The sequence below is a fragment of the Corythoichthys intestinalis genome, chromosome 13 (genome assembly GCF_030265065.1).
Source record: "Corythoichthys intestinalis isolate RoL2023-P3 chromosome 13, ASM3026506v1, whole genome shotgun sequence".
Lineage (NCBI taxonomy): Eukaryota > Metazoa > Chordata > Actinopteri > Syngnathiformes > Syngnathidae > Corythoichthys > Corythoichthys intestinalis.
This window is the reverse complement of record NC_080407.1, coordinates 47,797,899-47,823,701: the sequence shown is the minus strand read 5'-3', so window position 1 is coordinate 47,823,701 and position 25,803 is coordinate 47,797,899. Positions and strand designations below refer to the sequence as shown.

Below are 25,803 nucleotides of genomic sequence, written 5' to 3'. Positions count from 1 at the left end.
CTGAAGTTACTCACTATACTTAGAATATTCGCTTTATAAAATGGGTCACGAATGCTCCGAATAATGAGATGCTGTGAATTGAAATGAGTTTATCACTACTAGATGACCAATCCATTTGAATTTCAAATGAACTGGATGTCAATCACAGTCTCTGGCAGTTATGAGACTTATAGACTGAACAGTTTTAACGTACCACATGGGAGTTTGGTGTTCTCCGTGTTTATTTTTAAATCTGTTCTTTTACTATTACTATTTCATAGTTCTTCCACCCAAAGGGAACGCCTACTTTTATTCAGTAATTCTGGTTGTGACATCACAACCAGAATTTATAATCATGTCTAGCTTTCCAGTGCTGCGCTAGCTAGGACAGAACCAGGGAATAGAAAGCCTTTGGCTACCATGCTAACCGACTGCAAACATCTGTAGCTCTTTCTGGGTGTGACATCATCTTCTTTATAGAGATTATTTTAGTGGGCAGGGCCAAGGAAGCTATGAAATGAAGACTTATTCGTATTTCATTTATTTGATTATCATGTATAGCTTTCTAGTCCATGTGACAGAATGAGGGAACGACAACAAGAGAATAGAAAGCCTTTGGATAGCATGCTAGCAAGCTCATTCTGGGTGTTACATCATCATCTGTATGGAGAATTTTAAGTGGGCGGGGCCAAGGCATCTGAGAAATGAAGACTAATTAGGATCTAATTTCATTGATAATTATGTCTAGATTTTTAGTGCCGCGCAGGCTAGTACAGAACGATGAGAAGTGAATAGAAAGCATTTTCCTACAATGCTAACAGACTGTTGCAGCTCATTCTGGTTGTGACATCATCTTCTGTATGGAGATTTTTGAGTGGGCGGGGCTAAGGCAGCTGAGAAATGAAGACTAATTAAATCTAATTTCATTGATAATCATGTCTAGCTTTCTAGTCCCGCGCAAGCTAGCACAAAACTGCAACAAGAGAGCAGAAAGCCTTTGGCTAGCATCCTAGCAACCTGCTGCAGCTAATTCTGGGTGTTACATAAACGACTGTATGGATGTTTTTGAGTGGGAGGGGCCAAGTCAGCTGAGAAATGAAGACTAATTAGGATCTAATTTTATTTATAATTATGTCTTGCTTTATAGCGCCGCACAAGCTAGTACAGAATGGCAACAAGACAATAGAAAGCATTTGGCTAGCATGTTAGCACACTGCTGCAGCTCATTCTGGGTGTGACATCAGTTTCTGTTTGGGGATTTTTGAGTGGGCGGGGCTAAGGCAGCTGAGAAATGAAGACTAATTAGGATATAATTTCATTGATAATCATGTCTAGTTTCTAGTGCCGCGCAAGCTAGCACAAAACTGCAACAAGAGAGCAGAAAGCCTTTGGCTAGCATGCCAGCAGACTGCTGCAGCTCATTCTGGGTGTGACATCACCATCTGTATGGAGATTTTTGAGTGGGCGGTGCTAAGGCAGCTGAGAAATGATGACTAATTAGGATCTAATTTCACTGATAATCATGTCTAGCTTTCTAGTGCCGTGCAAGCTAGTAATGAATGACAGCAAGAGAATAGAAAGACTTTGGCTAGCATGCTAACAGACTGCTGCAGATCATTCTGGGTATGACATCATAATCTGTATTGAGATTTTTTAGTGGACAGGGCTAAGGCCGCTGAGAAATGAAGACTAATTAGGATTTAATTTCATTGATAATTATGTCTAGCTTTCTAGTGCTGTGCAAGCTAGTACAAAACTGCAACTAGAGAGCAGAAAGCCTTTGGGTAGCATGCTAGAAAGCCTTTGGTTAACATGCTAGCAGACTGCTGCAGCTCATTCTGGGTGTGACATCATCTTCTGTATGGGGATTTTTGAATGGGCGGGGCTAAATTAGCTGAGAAATGAAGACTAATTAGGATCTAATTTCATTGATAATCATGTCCAGCTGTCTAGTGCCGCGCAAACTGGTACAGAACGGCAAGAACAGAATAGAAAGACTTTGGCTAGCATGCGAACAGACTGTTGTAGCTTGTTCTGGGTGTGACATCATATTCTGTATGGAGATTGTTGAGTGGGCGGGGTCAAATCAGCTGAGAAATGAAGACTAATTAGGATCTAATTTCATTGACAATCATTTCTAGCTTTTTAGTTCGGCGCAAGCTAGTACAGAACGGCAACAAGAGAATAGAACGCCTTTGGCTAGCATGCTAGCAGACTTCTTAAGCTCATTCTGGGTGTGACATCACATGCATATGAATTTGAAAATTGTTTTTTTTTCTTCAATATATTTCAATAACAAAATGAAAGTGCAAATTCTCTACTTAAAATCTTTAGCTACCATGGCAATTCTATTGTTAGTTAATGATAAGACGTTATGATAGTGTATGTTCGCACGAGTGATACAACTGCTTAGGTCGCACACACATACAGTGCATTAATATGTGCATCTTCTCACATTCTCTGTTCCTCTCTAGTGCCTCATCAGCTCATCTGATATTGTTCTAACAGTGTTGAATGCATCCCAGGAGATATATCTTCCTACACTCACGCACATCTTCATTGATGGGTCAAACCATTTCCTCTCTAATGTATTACTCGCACGGAGAAAAAGCTCGGACAGACATCTACCATATAAACAGCCAGCCTGCAATGCCGCCTAATGTCAGTTCATCCGCATAGCTCGTGCGCTTTAACAAGGAGACGCCGAGTGGCGGATTCCGAGCAGGACTAATGGATTATTCCAAAGTCACGGTAGCACCAGCACCACATAAAACGATTGGATTGGGAGTAACTTGGGATGATAACAAGAGCCAGTTGGCTGCTATTTATTAAAGCTAATCATAGCGACGGCGCGCATGGAGGTTTAACATTTTAGTTTTATGGTTTGGAACTCCGTCAGGTACACAAGGGGGGATTCTTACCTATAGCTGCATGGCTGCACCAGGTTGTAATCACCTTCTATTTGAGTGAGTTCTTTAGCGGGATGCGCCGATCCGTCACTCGTAGTCGCCCCTTCCCCCATCTCGGCCATATGTTGGACTCACCTTGGTTTAGTCCTCCCAGAGTTTTTGGCAGAGTGACATGATTTGTTTAGCTTATCCCGTGGTTGAAAGCTGACACGATTTGTCTGAAATCTGATGAAACACGACCATCCAGGAAAGATTTAGATGAAGCAACGCAATTAAACTGTCACGGCGCAAAGCAAGATAAATGAAACTTTAACTGCCGATGACCCACTTAATCGCAGATGTTTTGCTTTCGCACATCTTTTTAACTCGGAAATGATGTATTGTATCGCTAGCGGAAAACAGTGGAGATATGTTTGAGATGTTTTTTGGGGGTTTGAAAGCCTGAAGAAGCAATTAGCAGATTTAATTTTGGCCAGAGTTTAGAAGCAAGTGTTTGTTTAAAGCGGCTCTTTTCACCTCCGTTATCAGTCGGTGGAATAGTATCTCCTGGAACACAATGCCTTGGTCTGGAAACTCAATAAAATAGTTAATGGCGAGGACAATCTCAAAGACAGCCATACCCGATAACAAAAGGACCTCACCTAATAATGAACAAGCTTCTTTCTTTCGGCCGACACGGAGCGACCGAGGCGGGAGGGGAAGCTCTGCCGAGCACTTGCCAGCATGTTTTATGGCTAATTGAAGCATTTGGAATAAAACAGCCACAGAATGGCACCCTTTAGAATTGCAGCAGGGTTAATATATTGTGATCCTACAATTAGCCCGGGATTGTTAAGATCTCTTTAATTCAGCGAGGTCCATTAAGCGGGGATGGGTGAGAAAGTGCTTCCACGGAGACGTTTATTTATTTTTTTATTTTCCTTTCTTTGTTCCCGCTGCCCCCGTGTCTACCCGCAGCCCAGTAGTAATCAATATAAGTGGAATGCAACCATGTTAGCCAGCAGGCTTCATAGCCATCTGCACATGTCGTAGTATAGGATGCTATCTTGGGCTCTAAAATGACATCCGTCAATCGGTTTTGACTGGGAGGGCTTCCCAGTGGAAATGGATTGAAGGTCTATCAACGTCAATGGCAACCAATGTCGCACTGTTGTCCCCTAGTTTTTCCTGTCCTCACTCTTGGATGTCTTTCACCATCAATGGATCTGAATTGCCGTAATTTTGCGGCTTCTAGTTCAATGCGGCTTATTTGTTGATTTATTTGGGTTAATAGGTGACACAAAAGTGACATAATTTGCCGGATGACACTTAATTGACATCTGTTATAAGCATTCATTCGTGCTAATGACATCTTCAGCTTAATCAGGGGTCGGGTCGCGGGGGCAAAGCCTTTAGCAGGGAAGCCCAAACTTCTCTTCAGCTCTTCCAGCAGGATCCCAAGGTGTTCCCAGGCCATCCGAGAGACATAGTCTCTCAGCGTGCCCTGGGTCGTCCCCGGGGCCTCCTGCCGGTGGGACATGCCTGGAACACCTCTCTAGGGAGGCGTCCAGGGAGCATCCGAACCAGATGCCCGAGCCACCTTAACTGGCTCCTCTTAACGTGGAGAAGCGCCTTGACTCTGAGTCCCTCCCGGATGACCGAGCTTCTCACCCTATCGGACCTGGACACCATGCGGAGGAAACTCATTTCGGCCGCTTGTATCCGGGACCTTGTCCTTTTGTTCATGACCCACAGCTCGTGACCATAGGTGAGGGTAGGAACGTAGATCGACTGGTAAATTGAGAGCGTCGTCTTTCGGCTCAATTCCTTCTACACCACTACGGACCGGTGCAGAGTCTGCATCACTGCAAACGCTGCACCGATCCGCCTGTCGATCTCCTGCTCCCTCCTACCCTCACTAGAGGGCAAGACCCCAAGATACTTGAACTCCTCCACTTTGGGCAGGATCTCATCCTCGACCTGGTTAGGGCATGCACGCGGCCCTTTCCCGACTGAGGACCATGGTCTGGGATTTGGAGGTGCCCACTTCATCCCAACCGCTTCACACTCGGCTCCGAACCGCTCCAGTGAGGGTTGGAGGTCACGGCTTGATGAAGCCAACAGCACCACATCATCTGCAAAAAGTAGACATCTAATGCTTAGGCCACCAAACCGGTACCCTCAACGTTTTGGCTGCGCCTAGAAATTCTGTCTATCAAAGTTATGAACAGAATTGGAGACAAAGGGCAGCCTTGGTGGAGTCCAAACTCTGACACCGGTCGTACAAGGACCAAACAGCCCTTACCAAGGGGCTCGGTACCCCGTACTCCCGGAGCACCCCCCACAGGACTCCCCGAGGCACATGGTCGAACGCCTTCTCAAAATGTACATAATACATGACTGGTTGGGCAAACTCCCATGCACCCTCGAGGACCCTGCCAAGGGTGTTGAGCTGGTCCACTGTTCCACGCCCGGGACGAAAACCACACTGCTCCTCCTGAATCAAGATATTTGACTTACCGACGGACCCTCCTCTCCTGCACCCCTGAATAGACTTTACCGGGGAGGCTGAGGAGTGTGATCCCTCTATAATTGGAACACACCCTCCGGTCCCCCTTCTTAAAAAAGGGGAACCACCACCCTGGTTTGCCAATCCAGTGGCACTGTCCCCGATGTCCACACGATGTTGTAGAGGCGTATCAGCCACAACAGCCCTACAACATCCAGAGCCTTTAGAAACTCTGGGCGGATCTCATCGATCCCCGGGGCCTTGCCACCGAGGAGCTTGTTACCAAATACCATAACTAGCATTTAATGAAACAACTGGAACAGTAACTGAAGAAATAATAACTGGCGTTGAAAAAGTAAACACTCAATTCTTATGTCTTGGTGTCACGATTTTGAGAAGGAGGGTTCAAATGTTTACTGAAAAGCGTGCGCTGAAGAAACTTCCTATGTTAGGGACCGTCCACCAATTCCCCATAGGTTTCCTACAGATATGGTGAAAATTTAAGATATCTTAAATAGTGGCCTTCTATTGCCAATTATTACAGTAATTAGAAGTTGAAAGCGTGTTTCCATTGATCTTTAGTCAATATTTTTCGTCCGGGTTATATAATTTGTGGACGTTTCCTAACATAGACGGCAGGAGAAACGCGAGAAACAAACCGCTCCAAGTATCGAACCTAGGGATTTGACAATATGTCGAAATGATGATGTATCGCGATACTTTGTTCCCCAAAAGGTTATGTATAGTTTTTTTTTTTTGGCTGCCATTGACAGCGCTAGATGTCCAATCCATTTTAACTGTGAGGGTCAAACATAGCTTGGACGTTTAGCGCCCTTAATTGCACTAAAACAGAGCATTCTCAGCCAGTCTTCCCGGTTTTGTGCGCATTTACAGGTTACTTAATGTTAATTTTACAGCATTTAAGAGTCACTTGCCTATTCATTTGGGGACATACCCGGATGACCCAGAAAGTGACCATATTGCATATCTTATCGCGTCATGAGGTATCCAGAAGTTCTCACCTGTATTGGAACGGAAGTGTTGTCTTCCAAATGTGGTTGCTGTGTTCACATATGTCCAAACAAAGGAATCCTAAGGACCATATCTGGAAACTGGATCCCTCAGGAGTCTGGGCTGCAGTTGAGACCGTCAGGTTTCTGACACCGGGGAGCGAAAAAAGGGTTGCACACCGTTCCGGCGCGGTGGATTTAAAGCTCCTTACAAGTAATTAAACAGCATGACACCTCATACAGAGCAATTTCCTGCAAGGCGTTTTGCTTGCCTGTGTGGCACGGCCCCAGTCTACATCGTGTTATCTCAATGAAATATGTCCCCTTCATCATTTTCTAATAATGACAGAGTGCTCATGTTGTTAGGGAGACGATCGACTCACTGAGCATCCGATTAACATTTTCCTCACTGTTAGCGAGCTAACTGAACATCCGAGACATCCGTGTCATCTCTAAATGAAAATTGAAGCGGGGGTGGGAGGACGTGAAAATAACTAGTGGCGGACGCTGACATTTTGTCGGGGGAAGCATAATAATACTTATCGGCTTCCAAAAAACCTCCTGTGACGGGTGCGTTTGCAAGCAAACAACTTTGTTGTGACAGACGTGCAATCATCCTTCTGCTGTGAATTTCAATTAGTTAGTCACTAGCAGACGTTCAATCCATTGGAATTGGAAGGGATAGTTGCCAACCCTCCCACTTGTAATGGATTGGAAGACTTTCACCGTCAAAGGGAGCCAATGAGTTGCAAGAGTGTGACGAGAACATTGCTGTCGTAAACTAGCCAAGAGATGCAAAAATGATGCTTTATGTGTCCAAACTGGTCCTGGTTTTTGTTCCTACCAATCGAGTACTGACCTTTTAACCAATGAGATTTTTGCTAAAACAAGCACCACCTGACTACAATCAACTGATTAGAACTGATATGTGGAATAGTTTGGGGGATCCCTGCCTTATGTAGTTACTACTTTGCACCAAAAGTTTTGGCAGATGTCTGCCATCTTTTGGTGGACCCCCATCAGATGTGGCCCAGTTTTATCCATCGATCCATCCGTCATCTGCCACTTAATCCGGGGTTGGGTCGCAGATTTAGCAGGGAAGCCCAGACTTCCCTATCCCCAGCCACTTCAACCACCTATTCAGGAGGGATCCCAAGCCGTTACCAGGCCAGCCGAGAGACAGGGTCTCTCCAGCTTGTCCTGGGTCATCCCGCCGGTGGGACATGCCCGGAACACGTCTCCAGGGAGGGGTCCCAGAGGCATCCGAACCAGGCTCCTCTCAACGCGGAGGGATAGCGGCTCGGCACCGAGTCCCTCCCAGAAGACTGAGCTTCTCAGCCTAGAGACACGGTCTCTCCAGCTTGTCCTGGGTCGTCCCCGGGGCCTCCCACTGATGGGACGTGCCCGGAACACCTCTCCAGGGAGGGGTCCCAGAGGCATCCGAACCAGGCTCCTCTCAACGCGGAGGGATAGCGGCTCGGCACCGAGTCCCTCCCGGAAGACTGAGCTTCTCAGCCTAAGGGAGAGCCTGGACACCCTGCGGAAGAAACTCATTTCGGACACTTGTATCCGGGATTTTGTTCTTTCAGTCATGACCCAAAGCTCTCGACCATAGGTGACTGGTAAATCGAGAGCTTATCGGCTCATCTCCTTTTTCACAACTGCGTATGGTGCAGAGTCCGCATCCCTGCAGACGCTGCACCGATCCGCCTGTCAATCTCCCGCTGTCTCCTACTCTCACTCGTGAACAAGACCCCAAGATACTTGAACTCCTTTACTTGGGGCAGGATCTCAACCCCGATCCGGAGAGGGCACGCCACCCTTTTCCGGCTGGGAATCATGGTCCAAGATTTGGAGGTGTTGATCTTCATACCAACCGCTTCACACTCCAGTGAGAGTTTGAGATCACGGCTTGATGAGGCCAACAACACCACAAAAAGCAGGTTTAAACAAATCTTTCATTAAAACATATCATGAAACTTAGGTTAGCTTTACTAACCAATATAAGTCAGGCTCACACTTTGTGAATAGAACACTCACGCAGGTCATGAATTCACCAACTATGTAAAGTCATGGTGCTACATTTTGGTGGTACCTTGACTTTACATAGTTGGATGGAGGGATTGAACTCGCAACTCATCCAATGAAATTATTATTCTTTTTGTGGGGGACAGATAACCCTAACCCAGTTGGAAGTATAACTTTTATACGATTAAGATTGAGATGAATCAAAAGATGGCAGACGTCTGCCATCTTTTGGTGCACCCCATCAGTTTTTAACAAATTTTTCATCAAAACATATCGCATAACTTCGGCTCGCTTTAGAACCCAGAACATGTAAAAACTCCCTTTCTTTGTATCTTTGTTAACAAAACACTTACACAGGTCATGAATTTACGAACTATGTAAAGTCATGGTGCTACCTTCCGAGTGGTACCATGACTTTAGATAGTTGGACGGACAGATTGACCTTGCAACTCATCCATATTCCTCGTTACTTGCTATTTTTCAGCGTTGGTAATGGCTTTCCCGAATTGCATGTTATTTTGGTCCAGAAAGCTGCATCTTTGTGAAAAGAACAATCACGCAGCATAAGCGGAGTTTAATTGGGGGCCTGGCCCCGCTAATGGCCGAAAAGTGTCATTGCATGTAATTGACTTTCATATATATATATATATATATATATATATATATATATATATATATATATATATATATATATATATACACAAGTTTTAAAGCATTAAAGGAAACAACAAAAATTAGTAAATGAACAAAAAAGATATTTTTATAATGGGTCAAAATAATTTTTTCGAACAGATCACATGATTGGCACCTTAGACGGTCATTTGCTTTGCATATTATTTAAAAAAAGGAAAAAATTTGGGGAAGGCAATTTTATTTTTCAAATGATTTTTGCTTTTGTTTGAAGTTTTGATTGAAGCAACTTTTTGGGGGATTTAATAATTTAGACACCAATGTCCTACCCATAATATGGCCCCTACACTAAAAGGATTGCTAAAATAAAAGAACATTTTTTAAAATAAAAAATTAAATGTGTTCAAATGCAAAATATTTGAGTCTCAAATATTTTTTCGCATTTTTTCTATAGTTGAACTTTTTTTTTTTTTTTTTGGATTGAAATGTTTTGTCGTTTGAAAATATATATTTATTAACTTATTTCTGGATTGAACAATAAAGACAAAAATGTCCAAGGCAAAATGTGGCCCAAACGGAAAACAACATTACTTCAATCAGTTGCTTCAATTAAAAAAAAAAAAAAAAAAAAAGACTTCAATCGCCCCAAAAATCCAAAGAAAAATAGCTTTTAAATGCATTTTTTTGAGTTTCAAATTGAACCCTTGGACCAGAAAGCTGCATCCTTGTGAACAGAACATTCACTCAAGTCATGAATTCACTATGTAAAGTCATGATGCTACCTTCCGAGTGATACCCTAACTTTACATTGTTGGAAGAAGGGATTGAACTCGCAACTCATCCATATCACTTCATACTTGCTATTTGTCAGGCTCGGTAATAGCTTTCTGGAAGAAGATATTATTTTGGTCCACTAAAGCTGCGTGTTTAAAATATGAGTGACAGGCTTGACTCACTTTGCAAGAGGGGAGAAAATTTTGTTTGCCAGAATAGTGCCAGCTCCTAAAGAGGAAAGAAAAAAAAAACAGTATTAACAATAAGTCTGCATGCAACCACCCACCACTCTTCCTTTCCTGGGAGGAAAAGATTTACAACTTCCAGACTAAAATGTCCTATTTTCCCTTTCTCTCTGTGTGTCTGTCTGTCTGTCTCCTTTATTATTTCTTTTCCTGCCTGCTAAGAAGATAGATGAAGAAAATGAGGCCAACTTGCTGGCAGTGCTTACAGAGACCCTGGATAGCATCCCGGTGGATGAGGACGGTTTGCCTTCGTTTGAGGCTCTGGCAGATGGGGACGTGACCAATGCCAGTGACCAGAGCTGTCCCTCCTCCCCCTCGGGCTCTCCTCGCACCCCAGAGCCCGAGGAGCCTTCCCTGGTAAAGTCTTTCCATTTATCCTAGCTGTTTCTGCCACATTGTATGGAATCGCTAGCTCCGGATCACAAATCTGTTCTGTTGCTTCCATGGGCTTGAAGTCAGCTCGCTATCGGGTTGTCGCGCATGAAAACTGACCGTTTCCTGCCCTCAATTTGAGCCTTTAAACGTATTAAGTCCAATGAAGTCGCAGGAACAAAAGCGGTAACTCAAATCAGTATGGCTCTTAAATGCTAATTCCATTCAAATATGAGCACCAACTATGGCCTCAAATGGGCATAGAATGAAAAGAAACGGCAAAAGGAAATTCATCTCCTCTATTCCCCGTAGGTCCGGGCTAATCCGTGCTCCCCCACGCCACCGCCACACTCCTTGTGCCAAAGTTGTCTTTTTTTGGCAGCGAGGCAGCCCTGTTAGCATTGTACGGTTATTTTTACACTCAAGCGCGTGAGCAATTCTCCTGGCTTTTAGGGCTAAAATGTTCACTTATACTTCATTTAACTCTCCTAATCAGCTTTACAGTGTGTTTGTTCGCTCCCCTCGGAGAATACAAACCTGTCACGTACTTATTTTCGCCGCTTTACCAGCCCCCATCTGCTCAGACGGGTAAAAAATCAGCGGCAATTGAAAGAAAATGGCCATTTGCATAATCCGTGCTAACTTTCACCCTCCCTCCTTCCCTACCATCTCCCCCCCTGTGCCGCTCCGGTCCAGCTGAAGAAGCTCCTTCTGGCGCCCGCAAACTCCCAGCTCAGCTATAATCAATACACAGGTGGCAAGGCACAGAACCATGCAGCCAGTAGCAACCACCGCATCCGATCACCACCTGCCGTCGTCAAGGTACGTACACCCGTTTTTATGTTAGTTAATCTTCTTCGCTCTGTCCTCGCGTTCACAATTTGCTTGTTTTGGTGGTCGCTTTTAGAAGATGTTAGACTACCGCTCAGTTGTCCCAGGGGTACTAGAAGGGCTGATTCGCAGGCGCGGATTCGGCAACATTCGCTCATTAGCTCTGCCAGTTATCTGCCTTGATACAGCGGGGCAAATAAGTATGCAGTTAACCACCAATTGTGTAAAGAATGTATTTCCAAATTAGAGTGGAAAATGAGTACTTGGTCACCTACAAACAAGCAAGATTTCTGGCTGTCAAAGAGGTCTAATTCTTCTAATGAGGCTCCACTCGTTACCTATATTAATGGCACCTGTTTTAACTCATTATCGGTATAAAAGACACCTGTCCACAATCTCAGTCAGTCACACTCCAAACTCCACTATGGCCAAGACCAAAGAGCTGTCGAAGAACACCAGAGACAAAAGTGTAGACCTGCACCAGGCTGGGAAGACTGAATCTGCAATCGGTAAAATGCTTGGTGTAAAGAAATCAACTGTGGGAGCAACTATGAGAAAATGGAAGACATACAAGACCACTGATAATCTCCCTCGATCTGGAGCTCCATGCAAGATCTCACCCCGTGGTATCAAAATGATAACAAGAACGGTGAGCAAAAATCCCAGAGCCACACGGGGGGACCTAGTGAATGACTTACAGAGAGCTGGGACCACGGTAACAAAGGCTACTATCAGTAACACCGCCAGGGACCCAAATCCTGCACTGCCAGACGTGTCCCCCTGCTGAAGCCAGTACATGTCCAGGCCCGTTTGCGGTTCGCTAGAGAGCATTTGGATGATCCAGAATAGAACTGGTAGAATGTGTTATGGTCAGATGAAACTAAAATAGAACTTTTTGGTAGAAACACAGGTTGTGGTGTTTGGAGGAGAAAGAATACTGAATTGCAGCCGAAGAACACCATACCCACTGTGAAGCATGGTGGGGGAAACATCATGCTTTGGGGCTGTTTTTCTGCAAAGGGACCAGGACAACTGATCTGTGTAAAGCAGAACTTCTCAAATAGTGGGGCGTGCCCCCCCAGAGGTGGCGCGTGTGACCTCGGGGAACATGCTTTGTTTTTTGTTTTTTTTTGCCATATTAGAATAAAGTGTACTTGCACATCCACTCAGTGGGTGGCAGTGGTGCTCTCATATTCAAAATGCGCGCAGTATTTTTGAAGTAAGCAAGAGCACACGGAAGAGACTCATGAAGAGCTGGAGAGCTGTGCGCCGTTTTCGAAAGCCGTTTCCCGGCCGGACTCACACAGCGACCCACTGTCTTCTCTGGTTCTCACGTGTCGGCCCGAGAAGTGCCATTTTCGGCTTGGGATCGTCACGACGACCGCCCTCCCCTACGGTTCTCCCTCAGCCGCCGAGAATGCGCTTTTGTCGGGCCGTTTGCCTTCTGGCTTTGACATTTAATACAGTGGTAGATGAGGAAAGACCAGTGTTTACTGTGTCTAAAAATGTTTATAGCGGACAGCCGGAAGCCAAATAAATTAAGACGCCACTTAAAGACATTAGACCCCAATCTCATTGATAAGCCGCTTGGTTGTTTTTCAGCAAAAACGTGCCGAATATTGCCAACAATCTTCCCGCTTTGTCACTGTTATATCAGTAAACCAGTGAGCACTGTTAGCATGCTCAGTGCAAAATAACCCCACACCATTGCAAACTGGAGGTGATATTGTGAGCAGCGAGCAGCAAAAATAAAAACTGTCCTTCTGTCCATAGACACTATTTTTTTCTTCTATTCAGTTTTGTTTTTTCGGTCAAATTTTTTGGCTTCTTATCCTCATGAGTTAATGTTTCTAATCTATTTGAATTTGTTATTATTTACTGATTTTTATTTTTCAGTATCAAATGGTCAAAAATGTACCTTGAGTGTATTTAACAGTTTGGATGCGACTTTTTTTTTTAATTCAGGCAAAATGATGCGCGTTAAGTCTTTTCTGTTACAAACAAAACAATGTTCATAAAGTTATACTTTATAAGTTGATCTCTGTTATTTTCTCTAATAGAAAAAAAGGATACAATGTGAGGCAGAGGCGTACTTATAATAGTAATATTATAGACAAATGATACAATTTACAGTGGCGGCAGAGTTTGGGGGGGGCGCGAAACATTTACGTCTTCTTTGGGGGGGGTGTACCAGAAAATAATTGAGAAACACTGGTGTAAAGGAAAGCATGAACGGGGGCCATGGGTCAAGAGATTTTGAGTGAAAATCTCCTTTCATCAGCAAGGGCATTGAAGATGAGACGTGGCTGGGTCTTTCAGCATGACAATGATCCCAAACACACAGCCAGAGCAACAAAGGAGTGGCTTTGTAAGAAGCATTTCAAGGTCCTGGAGTGGCCTAGCCAGTCTCCAGATCTCAACCCCATGGAAAATCTGTGGAGGGAGTTGAAAGTCCGTGTTGCCCAACGACAGCCCCAAAACATCACTGCTCTAGAGGAGATCTGCATGGAGGAATGGGCCAAAATACCAGCAACAGCGTGTGAAAAGCTTGTGAAGAGTTACAGAAAACGTTTGGCCTCCTTTAAGGCTACATAACAAAGTATTGAGATGAACTTTTGGTATTGACCAAATACTTATTTTCCACCATGATTTGTAAATTCATTCTTTAAAATCAAACAATGTGATTTTCTGTTTTTTTTTTTCCACATTCTGTCTCTCATGGTTGAGGTTTACCTATGTTGACAATTACAGGCAAGTGGGAGAACTTGCACAATTAGTAGTTGACTCAATACTTATTTGCCCCACTGTATGTGGACTCGTCAGAAGAAGAAAAAAACATTGCCAGGGCTCCAAGTATCTGGTAATATTTGACGTCAATTGAGTTCACGGTGAAGTTTTTGTGTCCAAACAGATATTACGCCACTTAATTTGCTCTCTCTTTGAAATAATCACACACGTATTCGCGCCGGGCTATGTTTGCACAGTGTCGGATTCCATTTTCGTGCCGTGCCTTTGAGTCGCGCGTTTGTGGAACACGGCGAAGGAGGATTCCCGAAGGACGCGGCGTACAAACAGATCGCTCGGAGTGCCGCGCAATTAAGATGATGACTTCACACCCGCCGTTGCGTTCTAGTCACTTAGGCAGCCGCTATGCTCCAGCTCGAGTTTCTCCTTTAAGCCTTGTATCTGCTTACTGGTGTGTTTTTAGAGTCGTCGCTTGATTTGTCTGCTTTGTTAACGAAAATTTTAAGGAGTACTCCGGTTGGTTTCCGCGTAACAATTTTAGCTCAAACTCTTGGCATTCATGCAGAACACTTGTTTTGGATTGACTTTGTGCCCCCTTTCGAACAGACGGAGAGCCCCTGGAACGGCAAAGCGAGAGGGGTCTCCGGCCAACAGATCCGCCCTCTGAGGCGGCCTTGCACAGAGCTGCTGAAGTACTTAACAGCCACCGATGACATCCTGCTCCACACCAAAGCCAACGACGTCAAGGGTAGCTGGAGCGGCGTCCCCGGCAGGGACAAGAGCTGCCTGGGCCTGGGCGCCTCCTCTTCTTCTTCCTCCTCGCCGTCCTCGTCGTCCACCTCCTCCTTCTCCTCCCTGTCCTCTTCTTGTTCCTCGGTCGCATCCAAGAAGAAGTCGGGCGTGCCGCCGCAACCGCCGCCACCACAGCAGCATCACCAGCGAGGTGAGAGCCGGGCTGCAGGCGAATGTAGTGGGGCTGGGAAGTGGCAGCGTTGCGCTCAGGATGACGGGGTTGAGGAGTCGGATGTGGCCTCTATCTCTGTCGGCCACAGAACCTACAGCTGCGGCCACGCTCGCCCTAAAGCCAGCGAAGAAGAAAGGCCGCCAGGTGATGCGGGCCACCTGGCCGCCGCTAGGTTCATTAGGTATATGCATTCTTATTCCCTCCCTCCCCGAGAGGCGAGTCACAGCTGTGAGCATTGCCGAGAGGCTGTAGGCGCCACTCGAATTAAGAGTAGTTGGGCCACTCGCGCTCAACGTAGGCACATCACAGTGACTATTAGGAAGCGGGACGCAAAGCCGGGGCACCCCTTACTTAGCCAGCTGCTCACCACCAAGCAGAGACCCGCCCGCTACCGAGACCACCTTCTCAACCCCGTGACCGGCACTGACGGTCAAGTAGTAAGAAAGCGATCTGAACGTATCAAACCCAAGGAGAAAGAGCGCGGAAAGCAGAGTGGAGTGACAAACTCTGACCTGCTAGACTTGGGCTTTGGACTAGAGCCGGGGTGGCCAAGCCAGGGAGGCTATGGGGAGGATGTTGACCATGATAATCATAATGATGATGCTGCTCCTGCTGCTAATGGTGTCTATGATGATGACCATGTCACGGGCAGCCCCGGCGCAGTGCTCTCACAGGGCCCGCCGAGCCCACTCTTCCCAGATACTAGCATTGCAGAGCCCACCCCTGCCCGCTTCATGCTTGGGCACGGGCAGCCACACAGGCAGGCACTCAGCGAGCACCCAGACGACCACCTGTTGTTAGGTAATCATGACTGCATCCCCCCCTACTGGCCTTATCTCTGCTCCCTCTTATCCCTCTCCTGCTCTAACCACTTCCCAGTTTGACGTCACGACTAACCGCTATTCTAATTCGAAGCTAACACTCATTCTGAGCGCATCAATGCGACTGACACCGTTTGACTTCCGATCTCTATTGACTGAAACCAAAACAACCGGGGTGGGAAAAGGGGCGAGCCTTGTCTTGCTACTGTACGTCTTTGTATTGAAAACAGTTGGCCGGTTGAGCTGAGTGTGCTGAGTACATTAGCCTCAGAATCCGGGTGCTGCTCTTTAGCTGCTAAAGCCACGTTCCCTTAGCCGGGAAACAAGTCGGCCAAAGCCTCGGGCAACTGCACAAGCTTCCTTGACTCTCCTTTCTTCCTTTATTTTTCCCCTCCTCTGCTGTTGGTGCATGCGATGATGACTTGTCCGTGGAGGGGCTCACCCACCGTCATTGTGTCTTGTCTGTGGCATCGTCTCTGTATGTCTTTATTCCATTCCGACGTGTCTGTACGGAGACACCCGTGACCCACGCGCCATCACCTCATCCTGCCTCACAGTCAACAGTCGATCCTAAGAGAGTAAATTGATAGAATGGGGTCATCCAAATCAATACAAATTGAAAAACACAACTAGTTTTCTAACCAGGGATTGGTGTTTTTGTAGTGCATTTAATGAGCCAATTTGATATTAATTGTTGCAGAATGTGGACCTGTTCTCTTCTGCCAACAGTGTTCTAACTAGATCAATAATTACCCATGCTCCTTTGTGTTCTGCAGCCAAACCAACCACCTTGCCACTTCCTTTGACCCCAGAGTCTCCAAAGTAAGTGTGAGAAACTTTCCACTAGTTTTTTTCTAGGCAAAAAAATAACTTTACAGTGAAAAGACCAGAAAAACGGAGAATAGAAAGTGACAGTCAAAGTCCAATGTATGGACTAAAAGTCAAATCGGAGGCATTTTTGTGGCTCATTTTCACGTCTTAGATCATTTTTCAAACTTTGGCATCGCTTGAGGATTAAAACATTTTGCATTTTTTTGTCTTGCAGTGACCACAAGGGATCACCGTTTGAGAACAAAACCATTGAATGCACATTGAGTGTGGAGATTGCTGGAACCCCAGGTGAGTGACAGTTCAGTGTACTTTGTTCCGTTGGAGGTAGAGGTACTAATTATTTATGCTGGCCTTTGGTTTTGTTAGGGTTTTGCCTTTCCGGTTTTTTTCATGTCCTTTTGCCTCGTTCGTTGCACAAACCCCCTTTACAGTGGGCAAATAAGTATTTAATCAACCACCAATTGTGCAAGTTCTCCCACTTGAAAATATTAGAGAGGCCTGTAAACCTCAACCATGAGAGACAGAATGTGGAAAAAAAAAAAACAGAAAATCACATTGTTTGAGTTTTAAATAATTTATTTGCAAATCATGGTGGAAAATAAGTATTTGGTCAAAACCAAAAGTTTATCTCAATACTTTGTTATGTACCCTTTGTTGAAATAACGGAGGCCAAATGTTTTCTGTAACTCTTCACAAGCTTTTCACACACTGTTGCTGGCATTTTGGCCCTTTCCTCCATGCAGATCTCCTCTAGAGCAGTGATGTTTTGGGGCTGTCGTTGGGCAACACGGATTTTCCACAGATTTTCTATGGGGTTGAGATCTGGAGGACCTTGAAATGCTTCTTACGAAGCCACTCCTTTGTTGCCCTGGCTGTGTGTTTGGGATCATTGTCATGCTTAAAGACCCAGCCATGTCTCATATTCAATGCCCTTGCTGATGGAAGGAGATTTTCACTCAAAATCTCTCGATACATGGCCCCATTCATTCTTTCCTTTACACAGATCAGTCGTCCTGGTCCCTTTGCAGAAAAACAGCCCCAAAGCATGATGTTTCCACCCCCATGCTTCACAGTGGGTATGGTGTTCTTCGGATGCAATTCAGTATTCTTTCTCCTTCAAACACGAGAACCTGTGTTTCTACCAAAAAGTTCTATTTTGGTTTCATCTGACCATAACACATTCTCCCAGTCCTTTTCTGGATCATCCAAATGGTCTCTAGCGGACCGCAGCGGGTCTGGACATGTACTGGCTTCAGCAGGGGGACACATCTGGCAGTGCAGGATTTGATTCCCTGGCGGCGCATTTTGTTACTGATAGTAGTCTTTGTTACTGTGGTCCCAGCTCTCTGTAGGTCATTCACTAGGTCCCCCCGTGTGGTTCTGGGATTTTTGCTCACCGTTCTTATCATTTTGACGCCACGGGGTGAGATGTTGCATGGAGCCCCAGATCGAAGGAGATTATCTATTTTCTAATAATTGCTCCCACAGTTGATTTCTTTACACCAAACGTTTTACCTATTGAAGATTCAGTCTTCCCAGCCTGGTGCAGGTCTACGATTTTGTCTCTGGTGTCCTTCGACAGCTCTTTGGTCTTGGCCATAGTGGAGTTTCGAGTGTGACTGACTGAGGTTGTGGACAGGTGTCTTTTATCTCGATAATGAGTTAAAACAGGTGCCATTAATACATGTAACGAGTGGAGCCTCGTTAGACCTTGTCAGAAGAAGTTAGACCTCTTTGATTTCCAGAAATCTTGCTTGTTTGTCGGTGACTAAATACTTATTTTCCACTCTAATTTGGAAATAAATTCTTAAAAAATCAAACAAGGTGATTTTCTGTCTTTTTTTCCACATGATGGTTGAGGTTTATTCATGTTGACAATTACAGGCCTCTCTAATCTTTTCAAGTCGGAGAACTTGCACAATTGGTGGTTGACTAAATACTTATTTGCCCCACTGTAGGTATTCATTTACCCACTGTGGAAATGGTTCACTTTGCATGTGCACCTTGTACCGTCCAAGTGTCGAGAACGGGGGTCGCTGAAACCGAAGTCTAAACATGATGTGGTTAATATTTCTTATGGTTTTACTGCCTGTGTCTATTGACGTGTGGCTTATTCCCCAAGTCCCTGAACTGACTTCCTATCCGGAGCAAATTTTGGGATTGTAAGACTCCAGGTTACTGAGCCCCGCACTTGTACCAATTTAGGGATTAGCTGGTGTTGAATGAGACAGATGGATATAGATCCCAGTAATCCAAAGTGAAAGCTTCTCAGTCCTTTGCAGACTAAGAGTAACATTCCACGACAATGAGGTGACAGTGGTGTAACTGATAACCAGAGTAGGGAAGGGGTTGGTCAACTTTCAACTTCCAACTTTCCGTTAATCCTATCGTTTTATGCCAACTTGTATATCGTCGGCAGTGTGATATCCTCACTTGGCAGACAGTGACAGTCGAGCTGGAGTTGCGTCTCTTACTGCAGGACTATTTTTTTGTGATGGATGACGTTAAAACCTTGTATTGTTTTCCCTCCGGCGGGGACACCATTAGTGTTTGTCACGGTGGCGCATCCATCACTCAAAAGTTTAACTGAGGGACACATATTTATCTAATTCTGATTTATTTTGCTCCCCCACCGCTAATGGCTTCTAGTTTATGACCCTACATGCGCATTGTTTTGGACAGATGGTGTTTCATTGTGTCTGTTTTTCTGAATGAATTTCTATATACAGTGGGGCAGATAAGTATTTTATCAACCACCAATTGTGCAAGTTCTCCTACTTGGAAAGATTAGAGAGGCCTGGAATTGTCAACATGGGTAAACCTCAACCGTGAGAGACAGAATGTGGGGGGGAAAAAACAGAAAATCACATTGTTTGATTTTTAAAGAATTTATTTCCATTTTAAAGCGGAAAATAAGTATTTGGTCACCTACAAACACCAAGATTTCTGGGTGTCAAAGAGGTTTAACTTCTTCTAACGAGGTCTAACGAGGCTCCACTCCATTAATGGCACCTGTTTTAACTCATTATCGGTATAAAAGACACCTGTCCACAATCTCAGTCAGTCACACTCCAAACTCCACTATGGCCAAGACCAAAGAGACAAAGAAAAAGACACCAGAGACAAAATTGTAGACCTGCACCAGACTGGCAAGACTGAATCTGCAATAGATAAATGCTTGGTGTAAAGAAATCAACTGTGGGAGCTATTATTTGAAAATGGAAGACATACAAGAACACTGATAATCTCCCTCGGTCTGGGGCTCCATGACAGATCTCACCCCGTGGCGTCAAAATGATAACAAGAACGTTGAGCAAAAATCCCAGAACCATACGGGGGGACCTAGTGAATGACCTACAGAGAGCTGGGACCACAGTAACAAAGGCTACTATCAGTAACACAATGCGCCGCCAGGGACTCAAATCCTGCACTGCCAGACGTGTCCCCCTGCTGAAGCCAGTACACATCCATGTCCGTCTGTAGTTCACTAGAGAACATTTGGATGATCCAGAAGAGGACTGGGAGAATGTGTTATGGTCAGATGAAACCAAAATAGAACTTTTTGGTAGAAACACAGGTTCTCGTGTTTGGCGGAGAAAGAATATTGAATTACATCCAAAAAACACCATACCCACTGTGAAGCTTGGGGGTGGAAACATCATGCTTTGGGGCTGTTTTTCCGCATAGGGACCTGGACGACTGATCTGTGTAAAGCAAAGAATAAAATGGGGTCATGTATCGAGAGATTTTGAGTGAAAATCTCCTTCCATCAGCAAGGGCATTGAAGATGAGACGTGGCTGGGTCCTGGAGTGGCCTAGCCAGTCTCCAGATCTCAACCCCATAGAAAATCTGCGGAGGGAGTTGAAAGTCCGTGTTGCTCAACGACAGCCCCAAAACATCAGTGCTCTAGAGGAGATCTTCATGGAGGAATGGGCCAAAATACCAGCAAACAGAAAACGTTTGGCCTCTGTTATTGCCAACAAATGTACATAACAAAGTATTGAGATGAGCTTTTGGTACTGACCAAATACTAAATTTCCACCATGATTTGCAAATAAATTCTTTAAAAAAATCAAACAATGTGATTTTCTGTTTTTTTTCCACATTCTGTCTCTCATAGTTGAGGGTTACCCATGTTGACAATCACAGGCCTCTCTAATATTTTCAAGTGGGAGAATTTGCACAATTAGTGGTTGACTAAATACTTATTTGCCCCACTGTATTTATCTAATTCTGATATATTTTGCTTCCCCCACCGCTAATGGCTTCTAGTTTATGACCCTACGTGCGCATTGTTTTGGACAGATGGCGCTTCGTTGTGTGTGTTCTTCTGCATTAATTCCTATATAGTTGGGGTGTGAGAAAAGAATAGCGGCTATAGATTTGCATGCTATACGGTAATTCAGTCCGATCAGGCATTCCAGATGCAGCAACGTCTCTTATTTACGTAGCCGGCTAGCGAGATCCCTTTTGTGTGCTGCATTTCTGCTGCCTCCTCTCAGGCTGGATTTGATGCTAATAGCTGTCATTTGGTGCAATTCAGGAGCGAGCCAAGATTGATGTGCATTACAAGAAAGGTAAAGAAGAGTGGTGAACGTAGGTGTGTCGGAGAGTGCCTGAATCTGGTATCAGAGAAAAATATGTAGGGGAAGATGGCAGAGGAAGAAGGGTAGAAAAGAGGAGGAAACGGGGGAATGAGAGTAATGGCGATGGCTGCTTGTGTGAGTGCATTAACAATGCTATAAAGTGGGCTCATCTCAGGACTTCCCATATAACTGCCATCTGTCTGGTTGTAAATCTGACCAGAGATGGCGGAAGAGACGGTAGGCCATGAACAGTAGGGACATGCCATCTGAGAGCAATGCCAATCCATTTGCCCCTTGTGCTTCTGTTATACATCCTCATGTATAACAAGAACACCTTTGGATTTTCTGCAAAGGAGGGTCGTGGCTCGCGTTGGACTTTTTTTCTCAGGGACCATTTGCCTGGTCATTAGGCGTCTCCTCAACAGTGTTTTTTTCCAAGCAACAGGGATCGTTCCAAGGTCACTGAAAAATGGGCGGGGGGTGATAAGCCAAGCGTATTACAGCACCACCATAATAAGTTACATCAACCATCACATTAATCTGTCAAGATTGTAATAAAATAGAGATCAGGATTAATCATAGTCAGAGTGCATGTTTTAATCAAGCACATGTCTTCATAAACTGAAGAGAAGGAATGTGGTATACATGTTTGAGGCCTGTTTTTATTTGATGGACTTACGTTCCAATCTTTCTCTAGGTCTGACACCACCAACTACGCCCCCACACAAAGCCAGTCAAGAGAATCCTTTTAAAGCATCGCTCAAAACCAAGTTGTCTTCATGTTCCTCCTCGGCCTTGGCGTGCAAAAGAGCAAGGCTGGTCGAGTTGGGTCCAGGCCCTACCAGGAAGGGCCCTGAACAGACTGAGCTGTATGCCCAGCTGAGCAAAGCGTCCACTGTCCTACCGTACACTCAACAAATGACAAGGAGAGGACTTGAGGAGCATCGAGGTGCTAGCAACCTTAAACGGGCTTCCGCCCGTGGCTTCAGCGACCACGACTATTGTCAGGCAAGCACAAAGAAGAATGGCAACGCGGCTGTTAGTGCTGCGACTTCAACAGGAGAAAAGCCCGCTTCTGTCGGGGACCAGCACGTCAGATGTACTGACTCAGCCATGCCTCCATCTTCTTCATCTTCATCTTGTCCTCTAGCCAAGTTTCAGAGTTTTGTCTCGGGGAAGGAGTCCCTTTCCCAGAACTCCCAGATTCTCCCAGAACTGGACGGCTCATCCGCCCTCAGCCGCAAGCTCCTGTGCGACCACGAAATTCGAGCGGAACTCAACAAGCACTTTGGAAATCCCTTGCAGGCCCTCTACAGTCAGGGTGAGAAGGAGAAGGAGCCGGGAAGCAATAAGGTCGGGCCCCCTACGTCTCTTGAGGATGAGGAGATTGAGTCCCAAAGGTTGCCTGGCTCTGGTTACTTGCATTCAGGACTGCTGTCCCTCCATGATGAGCTCGAGTTGGGAGAGGGCCGTGAGAGTCGTTTCCTCTACCCCTGGGAGGGTACCCCTCTGGACCTACTCTTTGACTGCCCCCCACGCTCTCCCTCCTGTTCCCCACCGTTAAGCTGTTCCCCATCACGAGGCTCCGTCTCGCCGCCGTCCTCCCTCCTTCTGTCGCCCGGCAGGCCTTTCCGCTGGACTGGCGGCCGGTCGCGCTCCCGCTCCCGATCTCATTCCGGTTCACGCAGCTCCTCTTCAGGCTACCGGAGGCGCTCCCTCTCCAGCTCGCCTGATAGACGCCCTTCCTCCTGGTAAGTCACCCGAACCAACTTCCTTTCCCTGAACCATGGCTGATCCCCACCCGTGCTGTTAAACATGGCTTAGAAAGCAGCAGGGGGTCCAGCTTAGTAGCCTGATCAGTCAGATCGCAACCCTGGAGACTTTTTAAACCCTTTACCGTTCCTAGCTCGCTACTATAGTTAAGTGAAATTGGCGTGAATCACGTGTTTGCCCTAAAATAAAACGAACAAACAAAAACAACCCAATAAACTCAACATCTTAACACAAAAACTGCCAGGAAAGACGCATTGTCTGAACACGTTTCATCCCTCAAAAGAGTTTTGAGCCTCTTCCGAATCTGAGCACCCCTTTCCCCCCGTCGCCTCTGATGCTGCTTTTTTCCGTTTGATGGGAACGTTATTGTTTTAAGCAGCAGCTGTTGTTTTTATAGCGCGCTCGAACCCTCCTCTTTTACATCGCGCGAAGATGAAAGCCAAATCCAGGCTGTGGGAATGTCGTCTCGATTCCTCTTCAAAGGAGAATCTTGTCATCAGAGCGCGTGTGAGAACTTCATTTCCCATGGTTCTCTTTGATCAGCGCATCGAGGCTTTCCGTGGGGTTTCTCGGAGAATCTGTTGCGAGTAAATGAAGTTAGTCAGTGCTGAACTCCAATGCAGTTTGTTTACCTGATTACAGAAAGGTCAGTTTACCCCACGGAGCTTACTGAGTCACTTCAATTCGGTTGCGTCGTTTTGCTTTTGCTCCTAGCTAACGTGCGTTTATCCAATAATAGTCTCAAGGCAATTCAATCACAGTCAGACAAGCTTCCTAGGCCACTGCCGAACAGAACACTTGATGTTTTTGTTACATCTGCTCAGTTTGAAATTCATCATCCTTCCAAACTGGCATTCCTGACTTCTCTTCTTCCATAATTCATCCACCGATGCTTAGCAAAGCTTCAATAATAAAGCATCCTTATTGAGGCCAACTGGGTTCCTCTATTTCTCCGACAAATTGACTAAGGTGTTTGAAAATTTTTCGCACGCTTCGCACAATTGTAGTCATTACATCGGTCTCTTTATCCCCTGCAGGTGTCGCCACAACAGTGAATCGAGCACTTTGCGTTCCAGGAGCCACAAGAGCCCACAGTCACAATCTCCTCTCAGTCGCAGGCCAAGGTAAGGCATCAGCAACACCGGAGGTACACAAGAATGAGCAAAATGCAGTAAAAATAACACAAAATGGTCATAAATGTACGCGAGCAAACGTTCATTCAGCCCCTTTAGGGGCCCGTTCTCTGAGGAATTGTTCTTTCTTGTTGCCTTTTATGAAGTGACAGACTGTAAAAATGAATTTCCCTATGGGACAAAAAACGCTATCTATCTAGCTGCTAGCTACCTATATCTAGCTGCTATTTACCCATATCTAGCTGCTAGCTACCTTTATCTAGCTGCTAACTACCCTTATCTAGCTGCTAGCTACCGATACCTAGCTGCTAGCTATCTATCAATCTATCCATCCATCCAGCCATCCCTCCATCCATCCATCAATCATTGAGCTGCTATCTATCATGTACTGTATCATCCATCGATCCATCTATCATCCATCATTGAGCTGCTATCTATCATATCACCCATCCATCCATCCATCTATCCATCATTGAACTGCTGTCTATCATCTACTTTATCATCCATCGATCCATCTATCTGTCCATTCATCATCGAGCTATCTATATCATCATCCATCTATCATTGAGCCGTTATCTATAATATACTGTATTATCCATCCATCCATCCATACTATATCATTCATTGATCCATCCTTCCATCCATCCATCATCGAGTTGCTATCATATCCATCCATCCATCCATCCATCCATCCATCCATCCATCCATCCATCCATCCATCCATCCATCCATCCATCCATCCATCCATCCATCCATCCATCCATCCATCCATCCATCCATCCATCCGTCCAGCCATCATCGAGCTGCCATCCATCCATCCATCCAACTGGTATCTGTCATGTACTGTATCATCCATCGATCCATCCATCTATCTATCCATCCATCATCTAGCTGCTATTTACTATCATATATCATCCATCCATCTTTCCATCTATCTATCATTGAGCCACTATCGATAATATACTGTATCATTCATTGATCCATCCTTCCATCCATCCGTCATCGAGTTGTTATCTATCATATCCATCCATCCATCCATCCATCCATCCATCCATCCATCCATCCATCCATCCATCCATCCATCCATCCATCCATCCATCCATCCAACTCCTATCTATCATATACTGTATCGTCCATCCATCATCGAGCTGCTATCATATACTGTATCATCCATCCATCATTCCATCCATCCATCATCAAGCTGCTATCTACTGTATATTTAATCCATCTTTCCATCTATCATCGAGCTGCTATCATATACTGTATCATCCATCATCATCCATCCATCCATCCATCCATCCATCCATCCATCCATCCATCCATCCATCCATCCATCCATCCATCCATCCATCCATCCATCCATCCATCCATCCATCCATCCATCCATCCATCCATCCATCCATCCATCCATCCATCCATCCATCAAGCTATCATCCATCCATCCAGCCAGCTTGCGAGCTAGCTATCTGTATTCTTTCTACCATCCATTTATCCTCCCACAGTCCAAAGGGATTAGACGTCTGTTGCCGTCAATAGCAGCCACATAAACGTTCAAGCCGATTGAACATTAGGAGAGTTGTTAATGTGTTTCCTTCATTTCTGTGTCGTGTTAAAATGTGTGGTCAATGTAAAGGTAGCTTATTTTTAGAGCGTCTACAGCAGCCAATGAGTTCCAAAGATTTC

General features: G+C 45.3%; 1 protein-coding gene across 6 annotated transcripts in view; it reads left to right on the top strand.

The window, feature by feature from the left end:
* Window positions 1-25,803, top strand: part of ppargc1a (peroxisome proliferator-activated receptor gamma, coactivator 1 alpha) — a 436,445-nt gene that overhangs the window by 392,721 nt on the left and 17,921 nt on the right. For 2 of the 6 annotated variants that reach the window (XM_057856330.1, XM_057856331.1), the window contains 7 exons: window positions 10,226-10,420; window positions 11,132-11,257; window positions 14,618-15,776; window positions 16,573-16,618; window positions 16,842-16,915; window positions 21,912-22,965; window positions 24,025-24,111. In XM_057856330.1, coding sequence (XP_057712313.1) covers window positions 10,226-10,420; window positions 11,132-11,257; window positions 14,618-15,776; window positions 16,573-16,618; window positions 16,842-16,915; window positions 21,912-22,965; window positions 24,025-24,111 — 2,741 coding nt within the window. The remainder of the gene's footprint in view (window positions 1-10,225; window positions 10,421-11,131; window positions 11,258-14,617; window positions 15,777-16,572; window positions 16,619-16,841; window positions 16,916-21,911; window positions 22,966-24,024; window positions 24,112-25,803) is intronic. The other 4 variants (XM_057856333.1, XM_057856335.1, XM_057856332.1 and 1 more) reach the window with 2 other exon arrangements.